Raw genomic sequence first — 26,280 nt, forward strand, 5'->3', positions numbered from 1 at the left:
CATCATGGACGAGTCTGGTTCAGGGGCTCCTGCCACTGTCACTGGATGCATTGCTGCTGACAGCAGAATGAATTCTAAACTGCTCTAGCTTCTAAACTGCTCTAGCTTCTTCCCGTCACCAGCTCCAGTCTCAAAGGCCTTGGTGGGAGTGCCTGATCATCTGAGCTTGGCTCAGCTTTGCACATGTTGGTGCCTGGGATCAGCTGACAGTGGGTGCTCAAAAATAGTTCATTCATCTCATAAACAAAAGATGAATCTGGCAATAGATGGAGGGTTAGCTCATGCCTCTAAGGCTCAGAAACCAATGTGGCCCTTTACCTTAATGCAATGATATTCCTAGCCTTTCCTAAGATTTCCAAATTTCCCATACTGCCCCGGGAGTACGTAGTTAGAGAAGAAGGTTGTAGATTGAGTAGTGAAAAGCTGAGGAGAGTAACTATAGGCTGTAGTGTCAGAAATGTGCCACCAGAGGGCGCATGAGACTCAGAAATCTACAGAGGAAGCATGAGGGTATTAGGGCAGCAGAATGGGGTGGTGGAGAAGGCTGAGGACATCTGGCTTGACTGGGGCTCTGGTAGGGGACCCAGAGAAGGACCAGCAGTGATGTGGGCACCAACAGGTTTCTCTTGTCCTCGTGGCCCTGGATGCACCCTCTCCCCAGTGTTGGAGCTTTGGGCTCCCCTGGTCTTTGCTCTGAGATCTTGGGAGAACTTTGGACTGTTTTTTTATGGCATCAATTCTCCAACTGTAAACACTCCCCCCACCCCATCAACCCCAGCTTAGCATTGGAGTAGAGTGCAGGGGTGGGGTGAGGGGTGTGCCTCTGGCCCTGAAAATGAGGCAGGGTTGGGATGGGCAGTAGCTTCCCCAGCCTGGAGCTTCCTATGGCAGTAGGGCAGGAGGAGGTGGGTTTGTCTTCTCCTCTGGATTGTAACTTCAAGTGCCTAGCACAGTGCCTGGCACATCATAGGTGCTTGATAAATATTTGTCAGTTTTCGATAATTATTTGATATGGATAAACCATGCAGAGGGAACCAGGTCATTAGGTTACTCGAACTCCAAAACGTTTCCTGAGTCCTTCCACTTCTCAATAGCCCAGTATTACCATCCTTTCTAAGGCTCTTTTCTACCTGAACTGCTATAATAGCTTCCTAAGTGGTTTCCCTTGCATCTCTTGATCCCTTGATTTATTCTCCACCCAGCAGCCAACATGATCTTTTAAAACCATAAATCAGATCATGCCACATCCGAGCTTAACATCTTCCAAAGGCTTCTCATTACACTTTGAATGAAATCCAAACTCCTCACCCTGGCCTATGAGCTCCCACACCAGCCAGGGCACGCCTCCCTCTCTGACCTCATTGTGTACTTTTTCCCTCCGACACACTGGGCTTCAGCCTCACTGACTTTCTTTCTGTTTCTTGAACACAGCGAGCTTGCTATTGCCTTAGGACTTTTGCATTAGCTGTCCCCTCTGCCTGGAATGCTCTTTACCCAGATTCTTTGCATGGCTGATTCCTTGTCATTCAGGTCTCAATGTGAACGTCACTTCCTCAGAGAGGCCTCTCCATAACCCAACTAGATTTCTCCCCAGTCACTTCCTATCCTTCCCTGTTTCTAATGGTCGCCATAGCACTTATCACCATCAACTATCTTTTCATCTTTTCACTTGTTTCTTGTCTCCTCCCACTAGAATAGGGACTCAGTCTGCTGAGTTCAGTTACTGTAGCCCCAGCATCTATTAACTGAACAGTACCTGGCCACAGTAGGCACTTCATAAATACTTGTGGAAAGAATGGATGAATGAATGAATGGTAAGGAGGTACGGAATGGGGAAGGGAAGTTTGTATCCTTCTGGAGTTTATAGTCAATCATTCCATTTCCGTGGGTGGTAGTGGTTGAGGGACCGGTGATGGCCAAGGCCGCCTCCAATCCTGCGACCTAGGGGAGGCCAAGAGTCTCTGGGATGGTGGTGGTAGCAGCAGTCATGTTCCGGATGGTGAAGTGGACAGGGTATATTTGCTGGATTGAATGAATGTGGGTTTTCTTTACACATCTTTCTTATTTTTAGAAAATGTAATGTGTAGAAACCTTATCTTTAAGACAGAAAAGTTAGGGAATGGTTATTTGCACTGTAAAAGGAATCCTTGCTTTCTAAAAGGGAGTAGGGAGAAGCCCGCTTAGCTGTTTCCCAGACAACCCAGGGAAGGGTCATGGGACTCCAGCCCATCCATTAGTTACGTTACGGGGCATTTTCAACACTGGATATTTATAGAGTGTTGTCCAGATACACTTATGGCTACATGGAACTTGCATTTACATATAATACACTCTCCTTGTAGGAATTTCCTCTTCCTGAAAATGAGAGGTTGAGAATGTATCACTCTGTGACTGTGGTCTGTATTAGAGAAACCGAGGTCATTGAGATCAAGCTGGACTTGGAGAAACAGAAACAGTTCATGCCAGCTGCCTCTCTTTTTTTTTCCCTTCTCTTTGTCAGGGTTAAAACCTTCCAGTTGCTCCCTGACTTGCTGTTTATTTTCCACCCTGGGATAAGGAGGTCCTTTCTGAATATTTCACTTATTGTAGTGGTTCTCAGACTAGGCTCAGCAGGGCTGGTGTCCATAAGCTGGATCAAGGTGTTCTGCCATGAAACTGAGGAATAGCCGTCTTGTCCCAGTTCAAAGAAAAAAAAATTAATAGAATTTTCTCAGTTTTAAGGTTTTTCCAATATTTTTTTCTAAAACTTTGGTGCTGATGATTCTAGGCTCTACTAGATCTGGCATAGCACAAAATTATGTATTTAGTTATTTTGATATATTAATATTTCATCATATTCTGCTAAGAATACCATTTCTTCTAGGCACTCAGAGTAAGTCTGAGAACCACTGTCTTAGAGACTCGGTTTCCTACCAAGATACTCACCTGCAAGCTCTTTTACACAGCCTTGGTGCACTTCAGAGAGAGATGATTTGACTGCAATTCGTCCTGCACATACAATGCTCCAGACGGGGTTGGTGGAAGGCAAAGACTCTAACCTGCCGGTCGAAGGAGGAGTCCCTGGCCTTTTGCAGGTGGTCAGTAGCAGAGGTTCTCACACTTTTTGGATCATGAAACTAGAGATCAAGGGCCCACTGTCCCCATCCTTCAGTGCACTCCCCACAGCCAAATGGGGACGAAGCCCACCCACCAGCAGAAGAATGTCTGTGCTTCCGAGGAAACCTCAGACACCACTGGCACAATTCACGTCTATGACGTATATGGACGTAATCATAGTGAGGCAGAGTGGAAAGAGCAGTGAATTGGGGTCAGTGGCTATGGATTCTGGTCCTACTGCTGTCACCAACCAGCTGTGTGACTGTGGGCAAGTCACTTCCCATCTCACTTCCTATCTCTTGGTTTTCTGCAGTCAATGTAGCACGGTGGTTACAAACACAGACTCTGAAGCCAGACTGCAAGTGCTCAGAACCCGGACCTACCACTTTCTGACCTTGAGGAGATTATTGAAACTCTCTGGGCCTCACTTTTCCCATCTCCAAGGTGAGCATGATAATAACAGCATCATGTAGTCATTATGAGGATTAAATGAGTTATTTTATGTCAAGGGCTTAGAAGAATACTTGGCATATAGTAAATGCTATATAAGTGCTTCCTATTATAATTACTAAAAGGATAGCAGCTGAGTTAGGTAATCTTTAAGACCTCTTCCCACTCTAATATCCTATAAATTATAAATCCAATGATTGAGTATTTCCCATGTGCCTAGCACTAGCTCACGTTTCCTATCTAGGAAATAAGGGACTGGAATCATTTTTAAGGCCCCAACAGTCTATAGTGCTAGAAATAGATCCTCTGTGTAAGATGCTGGTGGTGGGGATCAAAGAAAGGTGCTGGTGGTGGCCTTGCCCTCCAGGAACTGGAAATGGAATTCAGGAGGCCAGACTAACACACTAGCTATACACTAGGGTAGAGGAGGCCAGTGTGACTTAAACATCCAGAGACCGACCCCTAGCATGTTTCTCCAATTTGGTCGGCGTCCACATTTTTTTTTCATTCCAAAATAAAACAAAGGACAAAGCCTTCCATTCCAAAACATAAAATTTCATAATGCACACATTTCTTTTTTTCAATTGTCTTTTGCATTTTCCCCATATGGCCCATAAATATATTATTCTAAGAAGTAAGTGGCAGATACCAGATTCAGGTTGTCGAGGAAATTTTGATAGTGGTGAGAATATTGGCTACTTGAAGGGAGAAGTCAGGTGAAGGTCAAATGCCAGGCCAGGCGTGCACACCTGAGGATCGTACGTGGCAGAATAAACTATCCCTTTCTCTTTTTCATTTCCCATTTTCAAACATTGTAACCAACATTTTTCTTGCTGATCCTCAAAATTCTGGAAGAAAGACAAGGCAGGTAGTTTTATCCCCATTTTATAGATGAGGCTCCAAGAGAGGAAGTGATGATTCATCTGAGGTATATCGTTTGCAATTATAGATGCCCAATAAATGATGGAAACAGATTTTCCTAATTCTTTCTTCCTTGCCTCAAGCTCTGTCCTGGGTTTAGGAATCCCAGTTGGAATTTGGTGTGGACAAGAGTTGGGCCTTGAGGAACAAGAACGTAGGGAGAACTGAGTCTGAGGAGGGAGCAGCTTCAGATGGCTAGGTTGTGGGACCTTGGGTGAGGAAGGGGCTGCCAAAGGAAGGAGGAGCTACAGGTCTGGTCGAGGGAACCAGGAGCCGGCCTCCATGGGAAGCCAGGCAAGCTGCCCTCTTCCCAGCTCTGGACTGGCACCTCCTCTAAAGTGAGACTCACCTACATCCTGGGAATTAACCCTCTACCCCTTTCTGGCTACGCCATCTTTCTAACCCTCAAAGGGTTAAAGCAGCTTCCACGTGATTTTCCCATCACCCAGGTAACTTGGGCTGCTGCTCCGTGCTTGAAAACGTGGGAAATAAATAAAAGTCTCAAACAATTTCTCATTACGTGCACTGAGCAATGCACGCCCCCCCTCCACCCCCCTCCCTCAGCAGGGAAGCACAATCAACCCTTTGGGTAAGAGGTGCCAGGGGACGGGCTCGGCACGTTGGCAGGTGCAGGGGAGGGGCTCCCCAGAGAGCGTGGGGTCAGTGAGCAGCGTGGAGAGTGCCCCTTCCCTCTGGGCTCTGGGTGCAGCAGGTTCCCGTCGCGTCGCGTCGGGCCGTGCCCCACTGGGTTGGGGGAGGAGGAAAAAAGTGGTGTGCGGGGAAGCAGGCCGCACACACCTGGCGCCTTGTGGAATGAAATCTTAATTAATTATTAAACAGAGTTCCCGCGGGAGGGAGCACGGCCGTGGCAGGCAGGGCGGGAATGGCGGGGTGGGGGCTGGGAGAGGGAAGAACGGAGGGGTGAGGAGTGGGCGCTGGTCACCGGTTCAGCCCTAGGGGACCCCAACAGGAAGGAAGCCGACCCTCCGCTTGCGGGGCTGGGGGGGAATCGCCGCGAGAGGGTGGGTTTGCCGAGCGCTTGGAGACCCCTGGGGAGAGGGTGGGAGTAGAATGCTGGAGGATGCAGCACGAGGGGGGCGGGAAGGGGGAGCTGGACGGCCGCCCCCCCACCCCCACCCCGGGTCTTGATCCCAGAACAGTAGCCGCTTGTTTTCCCAAGACTGGGGGAGGGAGCGGCCGGAGGAGAGGAGGGGGCGCGCGGAGGGAGGGGTCCCATTCTTTGGTCTCCCTCACCCCTACCCTGTTGCTCGGAGGGGGAGTGGGCCACTCGGCCCGGCGTCTGGGGAGGGGAGGGGGTACCTAGACAAAAGGAGCTTGTGCCTTTAAGGCGGGGAGTCCGGGAGCTGGCGGGGAGGGGACTTCTGGATCCGGGGTAGAGGGCGGCTGCGCTGGACAACAGGGAGGGGGCGAGGGCCGGGCGGACTGCGGACGGCGGGAGGGACGGCCGGGACGCGCGGGCACCGAGCAGGACCGCGGGACGGCCGGCCGGCCGGCCGGAGCCCGCGGGGGCGGCGGGGCGGGGGCCCGGGGGAGGCGCGGACCCCGGGCGGCAGGTGAGACGGCGCCGGGGCGCTCGGGTGGCGGTGAGGCTGGAAGACTCCTGCACGGCCCCCGGGAGTTCTTTGGTGGGGGCGCGGAGCCAGGGATGGGTGGTGTCGGTAGTGTTGGGGGGAGCGTGTTGCCGCTGGGGCTGGCAGGTCTGGGAGGAGATGGGGGCTCGAGGACTCCTGGGTCCGGGCTCGAGGCTCCCCACCCTCGCTCCCTGCCTCCCGCCTGCCTCCCTTCCTCCACCCGAAGCGAGTTCCCGGCTGGCTTCGACGAGGGGAAAGGCATGCACTGGAGGAGGGGCTGTCCTGAGGTTTTGCAGCGGGGCTGTGGGGTGAGGCTCCGAGTTTGGGGTAGAGTGTGATTGTGTTTAGGGGAGAGGGAGGCAGCCTGGGCAGGGTGCGGGGTATGCCCGCTGCCTGCAGGATGCCCCTTCCCCTCACCCCAGACCTTGAGAGTGAAAGGGGTGGTATCAGGGCCGCTGCAAGGTGGGCAGGGGGAGCAGACTTTATTCAGAACGGGCTCTAGGGCCTGACTGCAAAGCTAGAAGTGGAATCAGGCCGTGGGGACCCCTTTCCCATACTCTCCCCTTTCCTGAGTACCCCTGTGAGTTGGAGGAACACCGTTGGGGTTGTATGGTTGGGGGTGGAGGTGAGAGCCCTCTGCGGTCTTTAGGGAGACCAAGGGCTGGGAAAGAGAGGAGAAGGCTGCGCTGGACCTTCAGACACAGGCCCTGGGGAGGCTCCTCTACATCTGGGAAGGCCTGGAATTGAGGCCCACGTCCCAGCACGGTGGGCGGTGCTGGCACTGAAGGGCCCTGCCTGGGCAGTGCCTTCTGCCATGAACTTTCTGAAGTCATTTCAAGTCCCCTGGAGCCTCCTTTTGCCAAGGAGGGCAGGAGCAGAGGGGCCCTGGGGACAGGACAGATGGGAGGTGGCCAGGAAGAGGGTTTGAGGGAAGCAGCAGGCAGAGCCATCCTTGGGGCTGAGCCTGGGCCTGCTTCAGACTCTGGGTCTCAGGCTGGAGGATCAGGGTTTGGGAGGGACTTGAGGTCTGGGAGGCACTGGGCTTCAGTCTGCTGGGCTGAATGGACATGGCTCCGGCTGTGGGAGCCAGTGGTGCCTGGAACAGCAGGTCTGTGAGAGAGAGCGAAGAGTCCAGGACCCAGGGGAGGAGGAGGTTGGAGGCACAGGCTCAGGAGCCTGTCTCTGGGAAAGAAGGAGGTGGTTTGTGGTTCACAGTGATGGGTTCCTGGACGAGGAGGGTTGGGGGACCATATAGGGAAGTTTTGTGGCTTTGAACAGTGCCCTCCCCTGTTCCCTGCCATTCCAGCCTGGCATGGGGTGCCAGGAGTGCTGGAAGCCTGGTGAGTTCTCCAAGATGGGCAGTGCCTGGAGTGGAGCCCAGGGTGGGATGGTTACAGTTGGTTGGACAATTACAGGCCTCTGAAGCTATCCCCTTGTGGGGTCAGAGTGTTCTTGGGAGGGTCATGTGTTCCCCTGGACAGGGTCTGCCCCTTCCTCTGTGAGTATGAGCCAGATGCTAGGATGTGCTTCCAGGGGGCTGGGAACATGGCCAGAAACAGGCCCTTTGGGAACAGAGGTCTGGGCCAGTGGGGGTGGGGGAATAAGAACAGGTCAGGGGACCGGCGAGTGGGAGGAGGCTGAAGCAAAATGTCATGGGTAGGGGGTGGGAAACCTGCTCACTCTGGGCTCTGTCTTCAGCAGCTGTGGGGACTGACAGCCGAGGACACAGGAACTGATAGAAGCAGGCGTCTGACTGGCTGGAGAGATGTGTGTTCTTGCTCATGACTTTCTTGTCTTCCCATCTCTTGGACGTGGGCCGAGTTTTGGGTTCAAAGTGGTATAGGGTGGGAGAAGAACTAATATTTATTGAGTGTGTACTATGTGACAAGTACTGTTAGAGTCTTTCCTCACAACTATTCCCGTTTTACAGAAGAGGAAAGTGACAAGGAAGGTTAAGTGACTTGTCCAAGACTGTGAAGCTAGCAAATAATCACAGTATGGTTTGAAACCTGGTCTCACTCCAAAGATCATACTTCTAATGAAGTGTTTTGAAGAGCCAGGCTTTCTTTGGTGACCTTTTCCAAATGCCAGCCTGACCAGAAGTCTTAGATTTCTGGTCCGTCCCTCCAGATGATGCAGTTGGTGATGTTAAGGGGTTGGAGGGCATGCCGGTCAGTGGGGTCTAGGAGAAGGGATGCCGAGGGAACTTGGTTGAGGGGGAACCAGGGATGGGGGTTTCCGGTGGGCAGAGAGCTCCCCAGTGTGCCTTCTGCTTTGTGGGCCCCTGGGTGTCTCCTTGGAGCACCGCTTGTCTGGCTTGAATGTCTGGTCATGTGGCCACCTGAGGCAAGCACTGGGTACTCGCCCCCTGTCCCCTGGTGAGTACAAATGTCAGTGCTGCTAGCTCTGCAGGTTTAAGCACAGGAGTCCCTCAGGGTGCCCTGTGGGTGTGGAGGAGTGTGGCCCTGTGGGGACTCAGGCATCCATGGATGACAGTGCTCTCATCTTCACCTTCTCCTGAGGTGGGCTCAACTAGGAGAGCTGCATTGAGATTGTTGTCATGGGGTCCTCTCACACCAGTTCGGGACACCGCCCTCCAGGAGACCTGAGCTCTGGGGCCGATCGGATTACTCCTCATTTCTATAACTTGCACCAGCCATATAAAACTGCTGTGGACCTCAGTTCTGTTTTTCCTTCTGTCAAATCTGTCCTGTGCCCCAGGTGGCCACAGAACCAGTATTTTGGTGAAGATCAGATGGAATTAGGCATGTGAAAGGACCTTGAAAAGTTTCAAGCACAGGGAAAGTGCATGGGAGTATTATCCATCCAGCCACCCACCCATCCACTCAATGAGCATTTATTTAGACCCTACGTGGTGCTGCAGACAGAGCAGTGAGCAAAACAGAGCCAAACCCTTGCCCTCATGAAGTTGACATTCCAGTTTGGAGAGACAGACAATGAACAAATAAGAAAAATAAATGGAATGGCAGCTGCTGATAAGAGCCGTGGAGAAAAATAAAGCATAAAGCTGGGAAGAGAGATAGGGAGCTCCCGGAAGGGGGTTGCTATTTTAATAGAGTGGCCAGGGAAAGCTCACTGATAAGGGGACATTTGAGCTGTGACCTGGAGGAGGTCTTGTTCCAGGCAGAGGGAACAGCAGGCACCAAGATCCCAGGCTGGCCTATGTGTGGTGCATTGGGGAACAGCAAAGAGGCTAAGAGGGCCAGAGTGCAGTGAGAAAGAGGAAGAATCGTAGGATTATCATTATTAGTTATTATTTCACGTTAGCTGCTCTCTACCAATCCTCTTGAGCTTTCTTTTCTTCTATCTTTTTAACATGTTTATCGAGTCCCTGCTATGAGCCAGGCTCAGTATTGGTGCCTCACAAAATTTATAGTCAGGGGGTGGAAACACACATTAAATAGGGACAATTTAATTATAATTGGAATAAGTACTATGGAGGAAACGTATGGAGGGTAAATGGCTCCAAACTTAGTCTGGGTCGGGGAGCTGGAACATCTTCCCTGAGGAAGTTACAGTGAAGCTGTGACCTGAGGAGAAGTTGAATTTAGCTTGTTGAAGTGTGCATAGTGTGTGAGTGTGTGTGTTTGGGGAAGATGGGGAAGGATGTGGAAAGAGATTCCCTTTTGTATAGAGGTCACCAATTGGCAGCTCACAGGCTGAATTCATTCCATAGATGTGATTTATTTGGCTTGCAGTGTTGAAGGATGTGAATTACTTGCCAATGTTTAAAAAATCAGGAGATGTGGCGTTAAAATCTACGTCTTTTTTTTTCGGCTTCTGTTGAAAAATCACATCAGTCTCCACTGGGACGCCAGTGGCAACAGTCCACTGGTGTGGGTGGTGCTTGTCCCCGTGCTCAGGGTGTGACTCCCTCTCCAGAACCATGGGTAGCTTTGCTCATTGACGCAGGCACTTGAGTTTGTAACCACCGAGAAATCAGTGCCTTTTAGGGAAGAGGCGAGGTGTAAGTATACTGCTTGGGAGTTAGACGGATCCGGGTTAGAATCTTGGTTCTCATACTTATGTGGCTGCTTGGTCTTGGGCGGGTTACTTCACCTCCTTGGGCCTCGGTTTTCTCCCTTGTTGAGTGGGGATACCATCGTCTTTCTCAGAGTCATTGTGTGAAGATGGTGTGTCTGAAGCGTGGCAATGGGAATGCTCAGTTAATGACAGCTACTGGTAGTGTCGGGCCATGATGGTGGTATTAATACCATCTCATTCCTTTCCTCCTGCAGCATGTCGTGGTTTAGTGGCCTCCTGGTCCCCAAAGTGGATGAACGGAAAACAGCCTGGGGTGAACGCAATGGGCAGAAGCGTCCACGCCGTGGGACTCGGACCACTGGTTTCTGCACACCCCGCTATATGAGCTGCCTCCAGGATGCACAGCCACCCAGCCCCACCCCTGCAGCTCCCCCTCGGTGCCCCTGGCAGGATGAGGCCTTCATCCGGAGGGGTGGCCCAGGCAAGGGCAAGGAGCTGGGGCTGCGGGCCGTGGCCCTGGGCTTTGAGGACACTGAGGCTGTGGCGGCTGAGGTGGTGCCCAGCGTGGTGCCCAGCGTGGCCCCCAGGAGCAGGAGATCCTGCTGGCGCCGTCTGGCGCAGGTGTTCCAGTCGAAGCAGTTCCGCTCAGCAAAGCTGGAGCGCCTGTACCAGCGGTACTTCTTTCAGATGAACCAGAGCAGCCTGACGCTGCTGATGGCGGTGCTCGTGCTGCTCACGGCCGTGCTGTTGACCTTCCATGCCGCGCCTGCCCATCCTCAGCCTGCCTACGTGGCCCTGCTAGCCTGTGCCGCTGCCCTCTTCGTGGCGCTCATGGTGGTGTGTAACCGACACAGCTTCCACCAGGACTCCATGTGGGTGGTGAGCTACGTGGTGCTAGGCATCCTGGCGGCTGTGCAGGTCGGGGGTGCCCTGGCAGCCAACCCCCACAGCCCCTCTGTAGGCCTCTGGTGCCCCGTGTTCTTTGTCTACATCACCTATACGCTCCTACCCATCCGCATGCGGGCAGCTGTCTTCAGCGGCTTGGGCCTCTCCACCCTGCATTTGATCTTGGCCTGGCAACTCAATCGTGGTGATGCCTTCCTCTGGAAGCAGGTGGGTGGTCAGCGAGGCAGGCATGGGGGTACCAGGCCAGGAATGAGAGAGGCCTGGTAATCGAGGGTGGGTGGGTCATGGGTAGATGCTGCGTACAGGGATGTCTGGCTATATCTTGGAGGAGGGGCAAGTGATGGGAAGCCAAGTTCCAGGGGTCGACCTCCATTCTGGGGCAGAGGGCACTGCTGAGGAGAGAGAGGGCTCCAGGACCCAAGTATGTACTCTGTCACCATGGGCCACAGTCTGCGGCTCTCACAGTCTGAGGCCCTTGAAATAGTGTAGCTGTAGAGACATAATGTGGGGCTGGAGGTGGGAATGCGATGTTTAGACCCAGGATGGAGGTGAGGTGGAGAGCAGTGTAGGCTGTGTCCAGGCCTTGGCATCTCTGGCCCCAGCTTGACACCTGAGACTCAGGCCCTGGTGCCATCCCTGAAAAGCAGCTCTAGGTGGTGATCTGGAGGGATGGAGCAGGTTTTGGATGGAGTTAGCAAGGGAGGAGTTGCCTCTGTCCTGGACCAAGCCATCTCTGAGAGGACAGGGAAGGCGATGAGTGGGGTCAGTTCTCTCCTGGGCTAGGAGTGGTTTGGATGTGGTTGGACTGTAGAAGAGATGGGCATTAGGGTCTGATCTCATTGTGCCCTCTTCCCACTGGGCACCAGGGGTCTGGTGGCCCTGTCTTGAGGTTCTCTGCCCCTGCCGGCTGCTGCCTCTAGGTTCTGAGTGGTGTGTGAGGTGGGGCTTGACTGATGGTGTCCAGTGAGAAATAGAGGCTTGGCTGCAGGCAGACCTAGTTATTCAATGGCTGCACTGTTCTCTGTGAGATATTAGACAACTAACCTTACCTCTCCCAGCCTTAGTTTCCCAGTCTGTAAACTGGGATAAAAATAGTATCTACCTCATGATGTTGCTGGTCGGGCCCCACCCTCTCCCAGAGTGGAGTAGAACCTGACAGGGCAGCGTTCTTACCTGGGGGCAGGGAGGTGTGGGGGTGCTGTAGGGGATGGTACCCAGTAAAGGGGCTCCCAGGAAGTCCCTTGCAGAGAGACATGAGCAGTGGAGTCTGCCATCTCATGTCATCCCCCTGACCAGGGAGCAGAGACCAGGGTGTCTGCCCAGCTGATCCTTCAGGGGCTGCCACATAGGTGGAGCCCCACAACCAATGCACCTCATGATCCCTCGTTGGTACCCTGATTTAGAGGGTGCTGTCCTGTCTTGCTCAAGGTTTGAGGGAGCCAGCCTCTGCCTTGGCCAGGGCTTGTGACCTGTAGCCCACCCTAGCCCCACCCACAAAGAGGAAGTTGCCTGGGGCTCCCAGGGTGAGAAGCTGGGTGCTCTGGCATGACGCCTTTCCCCGCCCAGCCTGTGCTCCGGAACAGAATGTACCTTTTCAAAATTAACTTTATAGTCCAATTGTTTGTGGAGCGTGTGCCCGCAGGTTACTGTCAGACCTCTTAAAGGGCCAGGGTCCTTCTGCCCCTGCTAGCCCCTCGCTTCTCTCCAAGGTAGCTATCCTGCTGGGCTTTGCAGTGGGGCTGCCCTCCTGGGGAAGGAGGAGCTTCGAGGTGGTGCCTCCCTTCCCCCCCGTCCTCTCTGGCTGGTCCTGGGTTGGGTGGGTATCTCTTCCCTGCTCTCAGCTGGCGTGGTGCCCAGAGCCAGGCCCAGGGCCTGATTGGGGAGGCACAGCCCCACAGAGGCCAGGACTGTGCCAATCTCCTGCCGCCCCAGGGGTGCCCAGTTGCTGCTTCACCCAGTGGGTCTCGGCAGGCACATTCTTGGGGCGAGTGGAGAAAGTCGCCCCTGCCCCTGTGCCGGTCCTTGGGGCCAGGGCTGCCCATACCCCTTCTCTGAGCTGAGAAGGATTCCCTCTGCCCAGTTGTCCTGTGGGTTTCTGGATGGGGTGGGGCTGTGGCCTCCTTTCTAGGATCCTTGAGCAGCCCCTTCCCAGATCCACTCCCGCTCACACTCATGGGAAGGAGCCTTCCTTCTCCTCTGACCCACTCATTCAGACACGTGGAGCAGTCTTACCCAGCGACCCCAGCCCAGCCTGGAGTCTCCTGAAGTGCCCTGGCATCCATTTGTGCTCACAGTCGCATAGGGGTCTGTGTACAGATCTATTTCAGTCTCTTGTCCCCCTTCCCCTTCCCTCCACATGACTCACATTTTCCTTTTGGGCTCCTGGGGCCAGGAAGGGAAGTTGCCTGGTTTGCTCCCCCTTCCCTTCTCCCCCACTGGGGCCTATTCTTAGAAATCCCTGAGGGAGATAGTGTGCCCCTCTCTTCACCCCTGCCGTTGGGAGGGGGGCCTGGACTGGGGAGGGAAGGAGGAGGCTAATCCTAGAGGATCAGAGCTGGAAATGGCTCGAGGGTTAGCCGACCCACCCCTCTCTTTTACCCAAGAAAAATGAAACTGATGTCCCAGAGATTAAGTGACCTGCCCAAGTGTGCGGGACTAGTTCTGGTTCCAGGCGGAGCACAGAACTCCTGGCTTCTAGCTGGTGCTCTTTCCCTCCCTTCTGCCAAAATCAGAGCCCTGCCCCAGCCAACTCTGGGGTGGAGCCACAGGTACCAGGCTAACCCCTGAATTTCCAGAAACACTGAGGCCGGCTTCCCTTAGACTTGCTCTCCAGTCAGTGCTACAGATGATGATTGAGGGCTGAGCATCCTAGGATCGGGGTCCTAGGGCGTGGGGACTGGTGGGGCCGAGCGTTGGGGGTGGCAGGCATGGTGACATCCCATCCCAGTTAGGAAGGGTTCTTTCTGTCAATAGAATTGATGACTCCCAAGCCTGGGCTCTGAGGCTGGGCCTCAAGAGCTTGGGTGAGTGGGGTGAGTAGGAATCTTGGAAACCTGGAATGTACTGTACGGTAAGGTTAGACTCAGTCTTTGGAGTGTGATTGCCCTGGACTCAGTCCCACACCAGTCACTACCAAGTGTGTGGTTTGGGGCAAGTTACTTAGCTTCTCTGTGCCTGAGTTCCTCACCTTTAAAAGTGTTACCTATTTCAGAGTTGTAAGAAATACATTCGTTAATGTATAGAAGATCACCTGAAGAATCTAGGCACATTGTAGAAAGCCAACAAATAAGCTCCAGTAATAATAATAATGGTAATTATTATTATATTAAGTTATGTCAGGGCAGGGAGGGACCTTAGAGATCTTCTTATTCTCCCTCTCCAGGTAAGCAACGGGCCCAGAGAGATGAGGTGACTTGTCCTGGGCACTCATAGGAGGGTGTAGAGCTCAGGTCTCCTGGGTATTGTTCTGTCAGGAGAACCACATGCAGAAGGAGCAGCATTTGTCTTTTGTTTGTGGTGTTTGTGGGGCAGGAAATCATAGTGTGCTGGGCCTGGGCCCCATCACCTACCTGGTCCTGGCTGGTGCTTCTGCTCCCAGGGGCTGTGGAAAGATTTCATTTCTAGCCATGGAGTGATCCAGGCAGGGAGCTGTAGTCCTGTGGGGAATGGGGGAAATGTACTGCAGGCGAGGGGACAGCTTGGGGAGAGGCAGGGCACAGATCCTGGATTCCTCCCCAGAGGCGTGCGTCTCCAGAGAGCCTAGCTAGTTGCGCCTGTGTGTGTGTGGGGGTGGTCACCCGTCTGCCTCTGCTGCCCTCCTGCAGCTCGGTGCCAACATGATGCTCTTCCTCTGCACCAACGTCATTGGCATCTGCACACACTACCCGGCTGAGGTGTCTCAGCGCCAGGCCTTTCAGGAGACCCGCGGTTACATCCAGGCCCGGCTGCACCTGCAGCATGAGAATCGGCAGCAGGTGGGGCTGCTCTCCCTGACCGTGGCCTTCCCCCTCCTCACCCCCTAATAACTTGCAGATTGGATCTGCTGCCTCGTGTAACTCCGTGGAATAAGTGTGAATGGCTCCCCCTGATTGTGCATCACAGAGGCCCTATGACCCTGGGGTTCCTGTCCTGTCAAGAGTGTGAGAGGGAGTAGAAGGGAGCACATCTGAGGGGTTGAATGGGGGCTGGTCAGAGAAGGCTGGGATGTATATCTGCTGAGGGGTCTAATGGGGGAGGGTCAGGGGATGGTCCAGAAGGGAAGCTCAGTTCTCCAGAGAGGTCTGGGAGGGCTCTGGGAATGTGGAGGGACCAGGAGGGATTAAAATGTGAGGCCAAGAAGGTAGTGGTGCCCTGTTGAAACCACTGGTCTAGGAGCGGCTGCTGCTGTCAGTATTGCCCCAGCATGTTGCCATGGAGATGAAAGAAGACATCAACACAAAGAAAGAAGACATGATGTTCCACAAGATCTACATCCAGAAGCATGACAATGTTAGGTAGGGTGGAGGTGGGAGGATACCAGGAGGGGTAGGGTATCTGGGAGTCTTTGAGGGCTACGTGGCCCTTCCATCTTCTGTCGTCATCCACAGCATCCTGTTTGCGGACATTGAGGGCTTCACCAGCCTGGCCTCCCAGTGCACTGCGCAGGAGCTGGTCATGACCCTGAATGAGCTCTTTGCCCGCTTTGACAAGCTGGCTGCGGTGAGGGTGCTGGGGTTTGTGGGCGGGGCCGACCAGTGAGAGCCCAGCTTCACCATGGCAGCCTGGGGGGTGGGGCAGATCGAGTCTGCAGTGAGGGTGCTGGGCCAGGCAGGCTGGGTGGGCAAGAGAGTAAAGATGACTCTCCCCCAACTCTTTCTCCTTTAGGAAAATCACTGCCTGAGGATCAAGATCTTAGGGGACTGTTACTACTGTGTATCAGGGCTGCCAGAGGCCCGGGCAGACCACGCCCACTGCTGTGTGGAGATGGGAGTGGACATGATAGAGGCCATCTCGTAAGCAGCACCCGCTCCCAGGCTTCATGGATCTGAGGGTGCCCCTGCCTGCTCCTACCCTTTGATGTGTCCTCAGGAGTTTTCCTCAGTCTTGGCCGCTTCTCTGTCTTTAAGATCCATCACTGGGGAGGGGAATGGATCTTTCTTCAGCCTGTGTAAAGGCCCATGTGTCCCTGAGACTCAGCCAGCTGGGATAGGGTAGGGAGAGCCAGGGTGGGGACATTTACGCTGGAGAGAAAATGCCAGCTGAGCAGGCCTGAGGGGAGAACAGTGACTGCCCCTCTCCCAGCTCAGTTCCACAAGATGCTGCCAGGCCTCTGCTGGTGAACACAGTTCTCAAACATTTGTCCTTGAGCCCCATGCAGCCTTCTGCCCATGTCCAGCCAAGGCCGTGCTCCTGTGCTGTGCATTTGGGTCTATGCTTGCCTGCTTGGCTCCGAGGGGAGCTAAGGGCCTGGGCTCTAGGCTGGGAGTGGGGAAGACTGTGCCAGGAGCTAAACCGGAGCCACTTCCTCCCAGGCTGGTGCGTGAGGTGACAGGTGTGAACGTGAATATGCGTGTGGGCATCCACAGCGGGCGTGTGCACTGCGGCGTCCTTGGCCTACGAAAATGGCAATTCGATGTGTGGTCCAATGATGTGACTCTGGCCAACCACATGGAAGCTGGGGGCCGGGCTGGGTGAGTGTGGGGTCCAGGCTGTGAGGGGTGGGAGCAAGGTGGGAGAGCCCAGGTCTCAGCCTGCTGTGCCCGCACAGCCGCATCCATATCACTCGGGCCACGCTGCAGTACCTGAACGGGGACTACGAGGTGGAGCCTGGCCGTGGTGGCGAGCGCAACGCATACCTCAAGGAGCAGCACATCGAGACCTTCCTCATCCTGGGAGCCAGCCAGAAACGGGTCAGGCCAGGGTGGGGTGGGGGAAGGGCAAATGGGGGAAGCAGGCAGAGGCCTTCCCTGGGCCCCTCTTCTGAGCCTGTGCTGTGCTGCCCACACAGAAAGAGGAGAAGGCCATGCTGGCGAAGCTGCAGCGGACGCGGGCCAACTCCATGGAAGGGCTGATGCCACGCTGGGTGCCCGACCGCGCCTTCTCCCGGACCAAGGACTCCAAGGCTTTCCGCCAGATGGTGAGGGGCCCACAGCACCAGGACCTGGGGCCTCACCTTCTCAACACTCTGTGTCCACCTTCCCTCTTCTGTCTTCCTTGTGGTGGCTGCCATCTCCATGTATGATTTCTGGTATTGGGGGTAGCAGGGATGATTTCATCCCAGGGGTCCCAAGCCCCCCAAGTATATGGGGGGAGCCCTCAGCACAGTGTTGGGGATGGGGAAGGGATTGTAGAGGTGAAGGTGATCTGCCCTTCACCTCACTCGCACACTCTGTCCCTTTCTCCAGGGCATTGATGATTCCAGCAAAGACAAGTAAGTCAGGTTATTGAGGAGGGAGGAAGAGCTGGGAGAAGGCACTTGCACCCTGGTACAGGGCTGCAGGGAGCCGAGATCCCCCTCTTTCCTGGACCTTAGATGTGTCGTGTGGGAGCAGGGGCAGCATACCCGGCTCACACTCCCTCCTTTGGGTGCTGTCCTCGCCCTTCCCTTCTCATTGCCTCTCACATGGTAATGCTCATGCACCTGGTGAAGCCGTGTCCCCTGCCCTCAGCCGGGGTGCCCAAGACGCCCTGAACCCCGAGGATGAGGTAGATGAATTCCTGGGCCGTGCCATTGATGCCCGCAGCATCGATCAGCTGCGCAAGGACCATGTGCGCCGGTTCCTGCTCACCTTCCAGAGAGAGGACCTTGAAAAGAAGGTTTGGGGGATGCAAGGGCAGAAAGACAAGGGCTGGGGGAGGAGGGAGGTCCAGGCAGGGAAGTGTAGGCACAGGTGAGGGAATAGGAGAGGTTTTTGGGGAATGGGAAGGCGACCACAGGGCACAGTGGGCATTCATATCAATTGGGCACCTGCTTCCCCGCCTCGAGGCCCCTGTAGTGCGCTGCCTGCCCCAGGGCAGGGCCCAGTGCCAGCTCAGCCTTCTCTCTTCAGTACTCACGGAAGGTGGACCCCCGCTTTGGAGCCTACGTGGCCTGTGCCCTGTTGGTCTTCTGCTTCATCTGCTTCATCCAGCTCCTCATCTTCCCACAGTGAGAGCCCTGCCCCTTCTCCCTCGGCTTCTCTTCCCTCCACCACTTCCCAGAACCTTTCTAAACACCCACACAAGCCCACTGTTCCTGGAGCCTGCATCCTGCCCATCTAGGGAGTGGGACAAGGGTGCCCGGATCTTCCAGAGTAATGTTTTCCCTGGCCCTCTTCTGCCCCAGCTCAACCCTGATGCTTGGGATCTATGCCAGTATCTTCCTGCTGTTGCTGATCACTGTGCTGACCTGTGCCGTGTACTCCTGTGGCTCTGTATGTAGGGGGTCTTCCAGGGCAGGCTGGGTCGAGGTGGGGAGGGGTCACACAGGGAGAGGGTGGAGAAGGCCATGCCCCTCACATTGGGCCCCATCCCTCGTTGGTTTTACCCCTTGGCTGACACGGCCTCCAACTCCTGGTGTCTCGCCTACCTGCAGCTCTTCCCTAAGGCGCTGCAACGGCTGTCACGCAGCATTGTCCGCTCGCGGGCACACAGCACCGCAGTTGGCATCTTTTCAGTACTGCTTGTGTTCACCTCCGCCATCGCCAGCATGGTAAAAGTCCAGTGGGGATTCTTCCACCCTTCCCCTGTGCCAAGCACTGCTCTGGGTGCTGGCGGTACAGAGAGGAGTAAGACACATTTCTTGCCCTCAGGGAGCCTGTTATCCCAAAGGAGGGGGTGAGGTTAACTCTGGTTTCCCCTCCTCCTTGCTCTCCCCACCTCCTGTCATCTCTCAGGGAGAACTTGGCCTCTGGGGTATAAGGCACCTGGGCATGGCCCTCGTGCCCTTCCCCTCCATGGTTACCCTGACACACCCCCTGCCCCAACTTTTACAGTTCACCTGTAACCACACCCCAATACGGACCTGCGCAGCCCGGATGCTGAATTTAACACCCGCTGACATCACTGCCTGCCACCTGCAGCAGCTCAATTATTCTCTGGGCCTGGATGCTCCCCTGTGTGAGGGCACCGCACCCACCTGCAGCTTCCCCGAGGTGTCCAAGCAGTGCTCAGGCGGGGTGGCCGGGGGGGTCCCGATCAGGACCAGTTATTGACCCCTCTGTGCCATGCCTGGTGACGGGACTGGGGACCCAGGATCTCACCAGAGTGCCCACTCTAGGAGCAGCCAGGGGTCCTGATGTGGTGTGGGGCTAGCTGTGGAGGGTGAAGGAGGTTTGGGTTGAGGGTGCGGAGGGGAGCTTAGGTCAGGCAGGGGGCCGCTGCGGCCTCTGCCTTCACCCAACACTGCCTCTGCCATCGCCCCCCAGTACTTGGTCGGGAACATGCTGCTGAGTCTCTTGGCCAGCTCTGTCTTCCTGCACATCAGTAGCATCGGGAAGTTGGCCATGATCTTTGTCCTGGGGCTCATCTATTTGGTGCTGCTTCTGCTGGGTCCCCCAGCCACCATCTTTGACAACTATGACCTGCTGCTTGGCGTCCATGGCTTGTGAGTTTATCCTCAGCCCCTTTAATCCCCCAGGAGCCTCCTGACCCTGCTGGGTCCCTGTGAGCCTCTCTGGTGCCCAGGCCCCTTGTACCTTTGGAATGCCACCACTCACCCATCACCTGTGGGGGGAAAGGAGGCAGTGGAGGAGCTCCCAGCACATGACCCCAGTCACCCCAAGGAAACCCCAATCCTGGGAAATCCCTATGTCTTTAGGCTAGACATTAAACAAAAAAAGAATTCTCTCTCACATTTGCATGGGGCTTTCATATCCACTCTCTTAACCACCTGTAGGTCACACAGCTGCTTGGTGGCAGAGCCCTGGCTAGGAACCAAAACTTCTGACTCCTGCTTGAGGGCTTTGCCTGGGATATCACACTGGCTTTTCGTATGCAAAATCCCACCCCTTGTGATAGGCAACCAGAGCTTAGTGTGGTAGAAAAAGCCTCTGGAGTCCGCTGGGTTTGAGTCCCTGCTCTGTGGTTCATTAGCTGTATTAACGTGGACAGGTTTAACTTCTCTGAGCCTTAGTTTCCTCATCTGTAAATGGCAGTGCTACCTATATCACAAGGTAGTTGTAGAGATTATGGTCACTAACATTTGTTGAAGGCTTACTGCATGCCAGGCACAGGCAGGTGTTAAGCCTTTCGCATGCGCTATTTAGATCTGATCCCTCTTATTGATGAGGAAAGGGAGGCTTAGAGAGTTAAGCAACTTGTTCCAGGTCACATAACTGGTTAAGTAGAGGAGCCAGGAGTGGAACCTTCTCTTAACCTCTGCTCTTAATGGAGTTAATATTAAGCAGAAGTCCTGGCCCAATGCCTGATTTATGGTATGTGCTCAGTAAGTGCCGTTTCTGTCTCCCCTTCCATGCCCCCACCCTGTAACCCAGGAAGACCCAATGACTTTGTCTCTTGTATCTTCTTGCTAGGGCTTCTTCCAATGAGACCCTTGATGGGCTGGACTGGTGAGTGAGGGCTCTGGGGCAGCAGAGGGTAGGGCTGCCAGATGCCTCCTTCAGACCCTGAGCATGCCTCTGCATACCCTCAGCCCAGCTGCAGGGAGAGTGGCACTCAAATATATGACCCCTGTGATTCTGCTGGTGTTTGCACTGGCGCTGTATCTGCATGCCCAGCAGGTGGAATCGACTGCCCGCCTGGACTTCCTCTGGAAACTGCAGGTGACTGGGTAGGCCTCTGGGGGGAGGGGGAGGATCCTGGGGGCAGAGCCTGGGCTAAGCCAGAAATGCATCTTGTTAACTGGCCAAGGCTCAGGCTGTCCCAAGCCCACCCTGCCTCCATGTCTCCTCTGTCACCATCCCCTATTCCTGCCTCATTGTGTCTCCACCCCCTTCATCTCTTTGCCTGTTCTTTGGGCCTCATCTCTCCATGCCTTTCTTCTTCCACGTGATTCCCTCTGATGCCCATCTCCAGGCGTTGGCTACTGCACCCACCCCTTATGAATGTTGGGCAATGGGTGATGGGTGTGGTGTCTACAGGCAACAGGGGAGAAGGAGGAGATGGAGGAGCTCCAGGCATACAATCGGCGGCTGCTGCATAACATTCTGCCCAAGGACGTGGCTGCCCACTTCCTGGCCCGGGAGCGCCGGAACGATGAACTCTACTACCAGTCATGTGAGTGTGTGGCTGTCATGTTCGCCTCCATTGCCAACTTCTCTGAGTTCTACGTGGAGCTGGAGGCAAACAATGAGGGCGTCGAGTGCTTGCGGCTGCTCAACGAGATCATTGCTGACTTTGATGAGGTACTTGTCCAGTTAGCTGGTGCCGACAGTGGGGGGCCTGGGGAACCAGGGGAGTGGGGAGAACTTTGGATGAGAAGGTCCAGATTGGAGGGGGTGGGTGGTACTGGGAGGAAGAAGGGAGATTTGATGGGGCCCAGAGATGTCAGGGGTAGGGGTAAGGGTAGGCACAGTGGAGGCAGGGACAGGGACCCATGAAGATGTCAGATGCAGCAAGGAGGACCCCGTGCGGGGGCAGGGTCATCGTTGGGGATCAAAGGAGAACATGAGGATCTGTGGAGAGGACAGGATAGGTACCAGTTGGATGTCACTGAAGAAGGCAGTAGTCTGTGGACAGAGCCCCATAAGGCCAAGTAAGCAAGATGGTCCGCTGAATAGAGAAAATGGAAGCAAAATGTGTGGAGGTGTCCTGAACATCCAGGTCAGGAATGGGCCATTCACTGTTCTGGAGGGAAGGTAATTCCTCACTCTGGGAGTCAGTTTCCAAAAGATGAGGGTTGGATAATTGATGCCTAATGTCCCTTCTGTGGTCTGGGTTCTGTGAGTGAGCTATCGAAGTTGACCTGAAGCTGTATGCTCAGGTCCTGGCCTGGTGTTCTGATGGCTACCGGGTGAAAGAAGCCTGTTTTCCTGGCTCCTCAGTCCTGCACTGAGAGCAGCAGCTGGAAGTGGGGCTCACTCACTAAAGGAGGGGATCTGCTGGGACAGGGAAGTGGGCAGGGGGGCCAGGACATGGCGAGGTTGAGCATGGGGCATGGTGGGTTTGGCTTCTGTGCCTTGACAGCCAGGTCTCTTGTGCTGCTCAGATCATCAGCGAGGAGCGCTTCCGGCAGCTGGAGAAGATCAAGACGATTGGTAGCACCTACATGGCTGCCTCGGGGCTGAATGCCAGCACCTATGATCAGGTGGGCCGCTCCCACATTACTGCTCTCGCCGACTATGCCATGCGGCTCATGGAGCAGATGAAGCACATCAATGAGCACTCCTTCAACAATTTCCAGATGAAGATTGGTGAGAGGGCCTGGTTGCCTGGCAGGTTTTCCCAGGGCGTTTCTGGGGAAAGCTCAGGGAGCAGGCTGGGGATGGCATCATAGCTTCCCCATCCGGACTCTGAGGGGTTACCTATCCTCCACCTCCTATGTCGTCTGATATTAAGAACAGAGATCATTTACTGAGGGCCCAGATGCTAGGCATTGTCCTAGACATTTTTGAGCACATTTTAATCCTCATATTATTATCCCCTTTTACAGATAAAGAGGCTGACTCTCAGAGAGATTAAATAACTCTGGGTCAAACAACTAGTAAGTGGCTGACTGGGATTCAAAACCAGGTTTATCTAAACTCCAGTACCTGTGCCTCTGTCTGTGGCCAGTCTGATAGAGGCACTTCCTCTCAGATGGACGGGTGGATGGGAGTGGTTAATAGCGTGGGTTCTGGAGTCAGACTGTCTGGTTTGAATTCTGGCTGAATCCACTTACTGGCTTATGTAGCAAGGCACTTAACTTCTCTAAGCTTCACTTACCTTATCTGTAAAATGGGGATAACGATACCTACCTTTTAGGGCTGTTGAGAGGATAAAATAATGGAAACCGCGTACAGGGTGGCTGGCACAGAGGAGCATTCGGTCGATTAGCTATGGTTGGAGCAGAGCTGTCTTGACTCAGGGGAGCTCCTCAGCCAACATGCCCAGATCTTCCATTCTTTACAACCAGGACACTTGTCCCTTTGCCACTTTCTTCTCTGGGTCCTTCTAAGGTGCCAGGCTTCCCCTGGAACATCCACTAGTCTCAGTTTCTTGCTGCTCTCCTCACCCAGGGCTGAACATGGGCCCAGTTGTGGCAGGCGTCATTGGGGCTCGGAAGCCGCAGTATGACATCTGGGGGAACACGGTGAATGTCTCTAGCCGTATGGACAGCACGGGGGTCCCTGACCGAATCCAGGTGAGGAGGATGTGAGCAGAGGCTGGGAGGGGTACGGGTTTCTGCAGGTCCCTCTCTACAGTCAGCTAGGACAGAGGCAGGGTGGCAGTGTTCTGTGGCTGGTGGAGTGGGGCTGAGGGAGGGAAGCTAGCAGGACTAGAGAGCCCCTGGGCCCCTGCAGATGTAGCAGGAAGGACCCCAGGCTAAGCAGGCTCCCCTCCCACCCCCCAGGTGACCACGGACCTGTACCAGGTTCTAGCTGCCAAGGGCTACCAGCTGGAGTGTCGAGGGGTGGTCAAGGTGAAGGGCAAGGGGGAGATGACCACCTACTTCCTCAATGGGGGCCCCAGCAGTTAGCAGGACCCAGCTACCAATTCAGCTGAAGGGACCAAGGTGGGCATTTGAGAGGACTCTGTGCTCGCTGGGTGGAGCTGTGGCAGGGGCACTGAGCCTCCAGACCCTGCTGATCACAAAAAGGGACACCCCAGCAGGCCATGCTTGGACCATGCTCGTCTGCCCTCAGGCTGGTGAATGAGGGGATACCAAGAGGATTATGCAAGTGACTTTCTTTTTTAATTGGGGTAGGGCTGTTCCGTCTCCTTTCTTCCAGCTTTTGGGAGCAGGGGAGGGGGCAGCAGCAGAGGCAGCGGGAGCCCTCCTGCCTGAGAGATTAAAATGGCAGCTTGCCATGCCTACCCTTTCCTGTCTGTCTGGGCAACAGGCTTAGGGCTGGGCCCTTCCTTTCCCTCTTTTTCCTGGGAATATTTTGTACAAAGACTGGGGCAGGCATGAGGAGTGCCTATTCCCTGCTTGCCTTTGCTCTGCCTGTATCCCCAGCACTGGTCCTGGGTACCCCCACCCCAGCCAGATCTCCCTCCTAGACACAGGGCAAAGGAGGGAGGTGCTCTGGGGACCCAGTTCTGTCCATATTTCAGGGGAATATTTCCATTTGCCAAATCCTAGTCCCATGATCTGTCCCCAAAGGGGAACAAAGGGACTTCTGACAGCTCAGATTTGGCCCCAGTTCCTGCACAGTTCCAAGGAAAGGGGCATCTGGCTTCATTGGTACTGTGAAGATGCCCAGCCCGAGAGCAAGCGTGTGTGTGGGGATGTCAGAAGATCAGAAGCTGGAAGTTCACCTGCAGGTGCCAAAGAGAGCAGGCTGGCCAGGGAGTGGGATGGTGCCAGACTCTGATCTGAGGGCCCGACAGGGTCAGGATCAGGTCACTCTGCCCCAGTGCTCTCTTGCCATCTGCTGGCAAGGGGAGCATCTCTGCCCTTTCTGCTGTCAAACTGAAAAGGGCCAAGGTGGAAGGTGACCCTGAACCCAAACCTGTCCTCCCAGGCCTATGGCACTGGGATGGCCTGTGTGTCTGTGTAACGTGCGTGCATGTCGCTCTTTGTGTGCGGGTCTGTGTGTCCTTGGCTCCTGCTCCTCAGCTCTCCACCCTGGGTTGCCTCTCTCCCTTGAGCCTCTGTCTTCTGGGAATAAGGCAGGGTTTCCGATTTCAAGGGATGGAGAGAGATGCCCAGGTTGCACAAAAGTGGGATGGGGTGTGGAAGCAAGAGGAAAGTGGCTCTGGGGAGAGGAGTCCTTTTTGTGCCAAATCCCAAAGTGCTGTGTGGGGGCCACGTGTGCAGCATGATTGACTTCCTGCCTGGGGCAGGGACCAAGCCTGAACTGTCTAGGGTTTGGTCGGCAGAGGCTCAGGAATTTCCTGGGCTCCCCAGCTGGTGTTCTAGGATGTGGTATGCTTTGGGACTGGGGTAGCATGGGATCCCTCTGAGGACCCAGATACTGGTACTAGGGGGTGGGGTAGGGGAACCTGAAACTCAGCCTGAGTCTAGCATGTTCCTGCCTCCCCAATCCCTGTGAAGCCTGCAAGGGCTGGCAGGACGGCAAGGAGGTTGGCACCAGATTCCTTTCTTATCCCTGCCTTCCTTAGATCCCTTTCCCTGCAACCTCCTTTGCCTCTGGCCTGAATTAGTTGGTGCCTTGGTTTCGCTGTCTGTACCTATTTAAGCCAGAGGCATTAGCCTGAATTTTGCTTGAAGATCGCTTTCTCTTGGAGGCAATTAGAGAGCAGAGGAAAGAAGGTTCCAGAGTTGCTGGGTTTGAGGAGCGGAGGGGGCAGGTGGCACTCTTGCCCTTCCTCATGCCCTTTCTGACTCTAGCTCCTTGCAGATGCCTGGTTTCTGGCTCAGACTGCCTGCCTTGGGGGATCTTCATGCATCAACCAAATGGGCCATCAGGCACTTCATTAGCCAAGGCAGCAAAAGGGGAAAAGACTAGCTGGTCCAGACAGAAAGTCAACTCCCCTTCCCCCAGCCATATCCCTGGGTAGGAAGGGACTGCTTGGAGCCCTGGGGTGGGGGTGAGGGTGTAAGGAGACCAGAGTGGGAAGACCTCAGTCTTGGGTGACTTATCTCTGCTTCTTGCCAGGTGGGAGGGGCCTGTCCACACCCTGGCTTCCCACACCACAGTGCCAGCCATGCCCTTCCTCGGGCTACCATTGCCCCCTTCCTCACTGTTGGTGGGGGGTCAGTGGGTGGGAGGCCCATGGACTTTGGTTTTATAATGTAACCACTGTGGGGGGGGAGGGTGGTATACCCTGTATTTCAGTGAAATATTTAATATATTTAAATACCAATAAAATCAAACTCTTTGTAAAATTCCCTGTTCTCAGCAGCTGTTGTGGGCTGCGGGTTGGGTCAGAAGTGGCAGAGCCTGGTGTAGGAGGCGGCCTCCTTCTCTAGGGCTCTGTGGACCTCTCCTGTCTGTGGTCAAAGGGCTTCCTCTGGTTTTCTGCCTGCCAAGGTGAAGCTGCGTTTTCTTCAGAGAGCGTGACTACTCTAGGCCCTTCAGCATCATGAGGACCAGTGTGTGTCTTCCTGGATTTGTTACTCTGACCCCTGCATACATGAGGTCAGGACCCCCTGTTGTGGTCTTTCCAGTGCCCTGGCCCCTCCCAAACCAAACACCAAGTTCTGGCTCCTTCAAGAATCTCTCACACACCTGATCTCGCAGGAATTTGGGCACTGGAATAATTTCCCTCACCCTGGCTTCCAGTG

General features: G+C 54.7%; 1 protein-coding gene across 4 annotated transcripts; it reads left to right on the plus strand.

The window, feature by feature from the left end:
- The first annotated feature begins 1,518 nt into the window (after window positions 1–1,518).
- ADCY6 (adenylate cyclase 6) lies at window positions 1,519–25,883 on the plus strand. 4 transcript variants are annotated; one of them, XM_058558377.1, is made up of 24 exons: window positions 1,519–1,814; window positions 2,946–3,307; window positions 3,410–3,540; window positions 10,319–11,177; window positions 14,795–14,944; window positions 15,342–15,463; window positions 15,557–15,668; window positions 15,834–15,961; window positions 16,481–16,639; window positions 16,717–16,858; window positions 16,957–17,085; window positions 17,354–17,379; window positions 17,618–17,765; window positions 17,999–18,096; window positions 18,274–18,361; window positions 18,523–18,639; window positions 18,923–19,081; window positions 19,355–19,533; window positions 20,462–20,497; window positions 20,581–20,710; window positions 21,029–21,292; window positions 22,096–22,300; window positions 23,105–23,229; window positions 23,440–25,883. In XM_058558377.1, the coding sequence occupies exons 4-24, from the start codon at window positions 10,320–10,322 to the stop codon at window positions 23,563–23,565; spliced, it is 3,501 nt and encodes a 1,166-aa protein (XP_058414360.1). In that variant the 5' UTR covers window positions 1,519–1,814; window positions 2,946–3,307; window positions 3,410–3,540; window position 10,319; the 3' UTR covers window positions 23,566–25,883. The 4 variants fall into 4 exon arrangements, with proteins under 4 accessions (XP_058414360.1, XP_058414361.1, XP_058414362.1 ...); XM_058558378.1 differs by lacking the exon at window positions 2,946–3,307; XM_058558379.1 differs by lacking the exons at window positions 1,519–1,814; window positions 2,946–3,307; window positions 3,410–3,540 and adding an exon at window positions 5,999–6,041.
- Window positions 25,884–26,280: the final 397 nt, after the last annotated feature.

This window comes from Diceros bicornis, chromosome 17, assembly GCF_020826845.1.
Source record: "Diceros bicornis minor isolate mBicDic1 chromosome 17, mDicBic1.mat.cur, whole genome shotgun sequence".
NCBI lineage: Eukaryota > Metazoa > Chordata > Mammalia > Perissodactyla > Rhinocerotidae > Diceros > Diceros bicornis.

Coding starts and splice junctions, on each gene's coding strand:
- ADCY6 (XM_058558377.1), top strand. CDS start 10,320: ATGTCGTGGTTTAGTGGCCTCCTGGTCCCCAAAGTGGATGAACGGAAA. Junction 11,178..14,794: donor ATGCCTTCCTCTGGAAGCAG/GTGGGTGGTCAG, acceptor GCCCTCCTGCAG/CTCGGTGCCAACATGATGCT. Junction 20,498..20,580: donor ACCCTTGATGGGCTGGACTG/GTGAGTGAGGGC, acceptor GCATACCCTCAG/CCCAGCTGCAGGGAGAGTGG.